This window comes from Orycteropus afer, unplaced genomic scaffold, assembly GCF_000298275.1.
Source record: "Orycteropus afer afer isolate SDZICR_OR568_19922 unplaced genomic scaffold, OryAfe1.0 scaffold00007, whole genome shotgun sequence".
Taxonomy (NCBI): domain Eukaryota; kingdom Metazoa; phylum Chordata; class Mammalia; order Tubulidentata; family Orycteropodidae; genus Orycteropus; species Orycteropus afer.
Genome location: NW_006921594.1, coordinates 18,091,790 through 18,098,804, shown reverse-complemented (window position 1 = coordinate 18,098,804; position 7,015 = coordinate 18,091,790). Strand labels below are relative to the sequence as shown.

The following is a 7,015-nucleotide window of genomic DNA, read 5'->3' as shown; positions in this document are numbered from 1 at the left end:
AAGTTGACACATAAGACTAACCATCAAAGTATTAAAATGCAGAGAGTCTAGAATGGCCAGAACCTGAAAAAAAAAAAAAAAAAAAAAGATTGGAGGGCTAATATTATCTGATTTTGAGAATTACTATAAAGCTAGAGTAATCAGACATTGTAGTTGGCATAAAGATAGATCAGTGAAATGGAACAGAGAATTCATAAGTAGACCTTTGTATATATGGACAACTGATTTTCAGAAACAATCTACAGGCCATTTAATGGGAAAAGGATATTCTGTTCAACAAAGGATGCTGGAACAAATAGATAAACATTTACCAAAAAAAATGATCTTTGGATCATACCTCACACCATATACAAACATGAACTCAAAATGGATCATAGACCTAAATGTAAAACCCAAAACAATAGAACTTTTATAAGAAAACATAGGAGAAAGTCTTTATGACCTTGGGTTAGACAAACACATTTTAGGTATGACAGCAAAAGTACAATCTATAAAAGATACTGACAAATTGGATTTCATGAAAATTTGCTCATCACAAGGCAGTTTTCTTGTGAAGAGAATAAAAAACAAATAATTGTGGAAAATACTTGCAAATCAAATATTTCTAATGAAAGATTCATATCCAGAATTCTCAGAATCCAATCTGATTTTTAAAATGGCAAATATTTGAACAGATGCTTACCTAAAAAAGGTAAACAGGTGGTGTGGTAGTTATGTTTGTGTGCCAACTTGGCTGGGCCTGGTTGAGTGGCTGGGCAGCCAATGGTAGTTATTCCCCATGATGAGACTGGCAATCAACTCCATGGTAGGATCTACCACAAGCAGCTGAGGAGCTGCTTTTGGGATGTGGTCTGCTTCCTGTATATAAGGAGAAGCCTTGGGAATGGTCTCTAGCTTATGCACACTTGGACCCTGCATGTAGTTATGTTGTTGTTTAGCAGCCTGCCATACTCTGCCGACTTTTGGACTTAAAATTGACTTGAATTAATGACCTGCCATGTGGTTTGGTAACATCATGACTGTGCCTTTTTACTTGTCAACCTTGGGCTTGGTAGCTGTGTTAGACTGGGTTCTTTAGAGAAACAAAACCAGTAAAGCTTATGTATATGTATATATAGAGAAATTTATCTTAGAAAAATGGCTCACACACTTATAGAAGCTGGCAAGTCCAAAGTTCCTGGATCAAATGTCAAGCTGGAGGCTTTTCCATGTCAAGCTGGAGGCTTTTCCCGACTCTTGCAGCCACAAAGGCTGAGGAGCTCAAGGCTGGCAGGCATTACACTGGCTGTTGACTCCAAGGAATGACGAATCCAAGATTTCCAGCCAAATGGTGGATTGTTCACTCACGGACAGCTGTAGGAAGCACAACAGAATCCCTATCCACAGAAGAATGTCTTTTTTCCCAGGATGTCCATAGATATACTGGAAGCAGGCCACACCCCTAGGGAAACTCCCTTTCAACAGATTGGCTGCTCAAAACATAATCATCTGATCCTATCATGGGAAGTATCACATCACAACAGCTTAAACCACACAGAATTGTGGTCCAGCCAAGTTGACACACAGCTCCAATTATCACAGCAGCCTCAGCAGTCAGTAGCTGAGTGAAGAAAAATCCTCTAGCTTCAGTGGGCCGGGAGCTGGGGGTAGAGCTGAAGCCCAAGGCTGAGGGGTTTTCACCTAGCCCCTAGAGCTTGGCACTTTGAACTTGGACTTAAAGCCTCCAAATTGTAAGAATAAACTCCTGTTTGTTAAGACCATCCCATTTGTGGTATATAATTTCTTGTCAGAGCGGTACTAGGTAACCAGAACATATACATACAAAGATATGTACAGGTATTCCCCGGATTATAAATGAGTTCCGTTCCTAAGTCTGTCTTTAAATTGAATTTGTGTGCAAGTCAGAACACTTAGATATGGTGTGGTTTGTATCCAACATCAGTTAGTCAAACATTTGTCTGTTGTTGTTATATTGAGTCGGTTCTGACTCATACCAACCCTAGTACAACAGAATGAAACACTATTGGTCCTGCGCTATCCTCACAATCATTGTCATGCTTGAGCCCATGGTCACAGTCACTGCATTAATCCATCTCCTGGAGGGTCTTCCCCCTCTATTTTACTAATAAGCATGATATCTTTCTGCAGGGAATGGTTCCTTTTCTGAAAACATGACCAAAGTAGGTGAGACGAAGTCCAGCCATTCTTGCTTCCAAGGAGCATTATGGCTTTACTTCTTCCAGGACAGATTTGTTAGCTCTTCTGGCGGTCCATGGTATTTCCAGTATTCTTCCCCAGCACCACAATTCAAATGCATCAATTCTTCTGTGGTCTTCCTTATTGATTATCCAGTTCAGGCTGTTGAAAAGACTATGCTCAGGTGCACCTTAGTCGTCAAAGTGACATCTTTGCTCTTTAACACTTTAAAGAGGTCTTTTACAACAGATTTCCCCAATGCAGTATTTGATTCGTGACAGTTGCTTCCATGGGTATTGATTGTAAAACAAAGTGCTTGACAATTTCAGTCTTTTCTCGATTTATCATAATGTTGCTTATTGGTCCAGTTGTACAGATTTTTTTTTTTTTTCCTTATTTGAGGTGTAATCCATACTGAAGGCTGTAGTCCTTTATCTTCATCAGTAAGTGCTTCAAGTCTTCACTTTCGGCAAGCAAGGTTGTGTCATCTGCATATTACAGATGACAGGATACAACCCTGACACAGACCTTTCCTGATTTTAAACCATGAGTATCCCCTTATTTTAATAACTGTCTCTTGGTCTGTGTATGGGTTCCATATGAGCACAATGAAGTTTTCTGGAATTCTCATTCTTTGCAATGATATTCATAATTTGTTATGATCCACACAGCTGTATGCCTTTGAATAGTCAATAACACACAGGTAAGTGTATTTCAACTAAGATATATCTGACATCATCAATGATATCCTTGTTCCACATCCTCTTCTGAATCCAGCTTAAATTTCTGGCAGTTCCTAATCAATAAACTGCTGCAACCATTTTTTAATTATCTTCAGCAGAATTTTACTTGCATGTGATATTAGTGATATGATTTGATAATTTTCACATTTTGTTGTATCACCTTTCTTTGGAATGGACACAAATATGGATCTCTTTCAGTTGATTGGCCAGGTAGCTGTCTTGGATGAATAAGTGCCTCCAGCATGGCATCCATTTGTTTAAACATCTCAATGGGTATTCCATCAATTCTTGGAGCCTTGTTTTTCACTGATTCCTTTAGTGCACCTTGGACTTCTTCATTTTATACAATTGGTTCTAGATCATATGCTACCTCCTGAAATGGATGGACATGACCTATTCTTTTTGGTAAAGTGACTCTGTATTCCTTTCATCCTTTCATCTTCTTTTGATATTTCCTGCATCACTCAATATTTTGCCCATAGAATCTTTCAGTATTGCAACTCGGGGCTTGATTTTTTTTCTTCAATTCTTTGAGCCTGAGAAATGCCTAGCATGTTCCTCACTTTTGGTTTTCTAACTCCTGGTCTGTGCACATTTCATTATAATAATTGACTTTGTCTTCTCAAGCTGCTGTTTGAAATCTTCTGGTCAACTGTTTTATCTTGTCATTTCTTCCTTTTGCTTTAGCTACTCACCATTCAAGAACAAGTTTCAGAGTCTCTTGTGACATCCATTTTGGTCTTTCTTCCATTCCTATCTTTTTAATGACCTTTTGCTTTCTTCATGATGTCATCCCACAGTTCATCTGTTTTTTGGTCATTGGTGTTCAATGCATCAAATCTATTATTTAAATGGTCTCTAAATTCAGGTGGGATATAATCAGGGTCATGTTTGGGCTCTCATGGGTTTGTTTTGTCTTCAGCTTCAACTTGAACTTGCATATGAGCAGTTGGTGGTCTTTTCCACAGTCAGCTCCTGGCCTTGTTTTGGCTGAAGATACTGAGCTTCTCCATTGCCTCTTTCCACAGATGTAGTGATTCCTATGTATTCCATCTCACAAAGTCCACGTGTATATCTGCCATTTATGTTCTTGAAAGAAGTCATTTGCAATGAATAAGTTGTTGGGAGACTACAAAGGATTGACAAAAGGAAATTTTGGGGAGTGATACATATGTTCGTTATCTTGATTGAGTTAGTTTCACAGGTTTTTACATATGTCAAAATTTATTACATTATATACTTTATACATTGTTAGGTGCTGTCAAGTCAGCTTTTGACACATAGTAATCCCATATGACAGTAGAACTGCCCTCTATGATTTTCTTGCTTGTCATCTTTACAGAAGCAGATCACCAAATCTTTGTCCTACAGAGCTACTGGGTGGGTTTAAACTGTCAACTTTATGGTTAACAGCCAAATGTGCCACTAGGGCTTCTTACACTCTAAATGCATGCAGTTTGTTTTATGGTAGTTGTATTTCAATAAAGTTCTTTTATTTATTTTCAATCTAATATAACATCTGAATCATCTGGATCTTGGGGCTGGACACTACCTTGAATGGTATTTGTTGGGATGTTTGGCTGAATCTCTGGTGCTTCTCAGGAATCAGTCAGCTCATTGATGCTCTTCCAGGGATGAGTGACACTTGATGGGAAACTGGAAGTTGTCTTTTTATTATTGTTATTATTATTTATTTTACTAGTTGTAGTAATGATGTTTGCACTGATTGCAGCAACAGCTTTGAACAGGGATTCTTCTTGGGTGAAGTCGCTGACATTTTCTTGAAGCTTTCTTATAAGTCGTTCTGAAGCTGAGGTTAACTCACATCCCCATCCTTTCTACAGCCATCCCTCTGGTTGGAAAACAGATGAACAGGCATGACAACTCATGTCCTTAGAGTTGTTTTTCAGAAACCCAGCTGAGACCAACTTGCAGTTGGTTAAAACCAGCTCAGATCAGTTTTGGCCTGCGGATATGAGCATTGGGAGAAATGACATTAACGTATCCTCCTCTGCCTAAGCCCCAATCACTTGATGACAGGAAGTTGGTGTGACTCATCTAGTGCACAAGTGCACTGCATTAAAAATTGACTGTCACTTTAAACCCAGGTGAATGAAACTTTAGCCAATCCCCAGGCAATTCATCCCCAAATTCCCGGAATTTATATGAATGTATATAGTCCTCCTTCCTTGAATTTTTACAAAAACTGTATACCCCAACCCCCCTTCAGGGAGTCATATTTGGGTATGGCCCCTGTCTCCTTACCATGCTCATGGTAGTACATTGTCTTTCTCATCTCAAGTATTTCAGTGTGTGTGAACTCATTTGGCTTGATCACATACCAGGTGCACCAGGCAGGGACTCATTTTACTCCGGCTTCAATTCCACATTCCCTACTGTGATCATTGTTGTTGTTGTTGTTGTTGTTATGTGCCTTCGAGTTGGCACCGACTTAGTCATTAAGCTGCTCAATATTGTTTCTAGTTCTCTTACTGTCAATTCTTGCACCTCACATTTGGATGCTGCCAAGCATTGCGTTGCACTGGAGACAAGCTCATCTGTCAACAATCCTTCCCTTCCAGTTGTGCCAGGTGTGTGAGAAAGTGCCTGGATATCTGAGGATATTCCCTCTTTGATTAGCTTTACCATAGATCTCTGCATAAGATTCTAATTCATACTCATTCCCATCTTCCTTGTTAAGAATTTTAAGGACTTCTCCTTCCTGGCTTTGTTCCTCTGGGCTCTCCCCTGTATTCTCTTTTGGTGAGCCTCCTGTGCTCATGGTGGGGGTGCCCTCTCCTCTTCTTCCACATCTCCAGAATCTGCCATTTGAAATCCTCTTGCCATCTTTGACACCATGTGTCTGGTTGGTTTAACCTGGCAGAGTAGCTTCCCTCTGTCAAAGAGGAAAATCTTACAGTCTTTTAGTAGTTAAAGAAATGAGAGTTTTATTGTGAAATACACAGCTGGAGCTATACACAGCTGGAGCTGGGCAGCACTAAGTGAAAATACAAAGCATTCTGCTGTGTTCAAGAGGAGAGGGGGATTTATATACATAAAGAACAAAGGAAGGGTAGGAGGTTATTTCTTGACTACAGTTAACATCAGCTTCAGCATTGAGGTCCTTTTAAATGTAAAGGTCAGCCTTTTGGCTAGTAGGGAGTGAAGGTACTCCCTAGGTGAATGGCACCAGGCTGTTCAGTTACATGTGATTGGGGTCATAAACACATTCCTCACAGGAACAAACTGTTTACATCCTGACGCATTCTTCCCATGAACAAATGGTTTATATCCTGACCTTTTGCTTCCTGGAAATCTATGTTGACCCTGCCACTCTTATATCCTGGCGTGAGCCTCTCATTTCCATTTACACCTTTCACAGTCGTTCTGAAGACGTGAAAGGAGAGGAACAAGCCCGCAAAACCTCTTTTCAACTGTTTCAGACTATTTTGCTGAGATTTTTATTGTTCTGTTAAAAATTATCAGACTCACCCGATTTTGAATGTAAGGTTTATTCTGAGCATATATGTATATAGGGAGGACATCTTGATTCCAGAAAAAGCGAATGGCTCTTTAAAGCAAGTGGGGCTTATAAAGAGAAGAGAAGGAAGAAATTGGTTAATCCAGCATAATTGAATGAACCCTGCATTCCCCATTGTGAGATCAATTGATAGCAATTTACTTCTGGCCTAGTTGTTAATCATTTGGCCCTCCATCCACTTATAACCATGAGGCTTTTTCAGATTTAAATTAAGAGGTAATGATTTGACAACTCTTATTTTCTAGCAGGATAAGATAAATTTACTTTGCTATAGAGCAGTTTCTAGCAGGCCCCTTTCTGTGTTAATATTTGGTTTTGTAGTTCTAAGATATTTTTCTGTTTCGGAGATATGTTAAAAAGCTATGTAGTGAAATGTTGCTGTTGTCAATTAATAGATAACTTTATGCGATTTTGTGTTTCAGGGATCATGAATGAAGCAAGCAAACATGAAAAATGGATTAAGGCTGATGCCCCAAAAGGCACTGTATGTTTTAGAAGTCAGAGCTGGTTTCAGTCCCTGAAGCTACAGGACTAA

At 39.3% G+C, this 7,015-nt stretch overlaps 1 protein-coding gene across 1 annotated transcript in view; it reads left to right on the top strand.

Moving 5' to 3' along the window:
• The window catches only part of FAM185A (family with sequence similarity 185 member A), a 149,604-nt gene extending 142,589 nt beyond the window's left edge, over positions 1-7,015 (top strand). The window contains exon 7 of the mRNA XM_007945207.2: positions 6,903-7,015. Coding sequence (XP_007943398.2) covers positions 6,903-7,015 — 113 coding nt within the window. The remainder of the gene's footprint in view (positions 1-6,902) is intronic.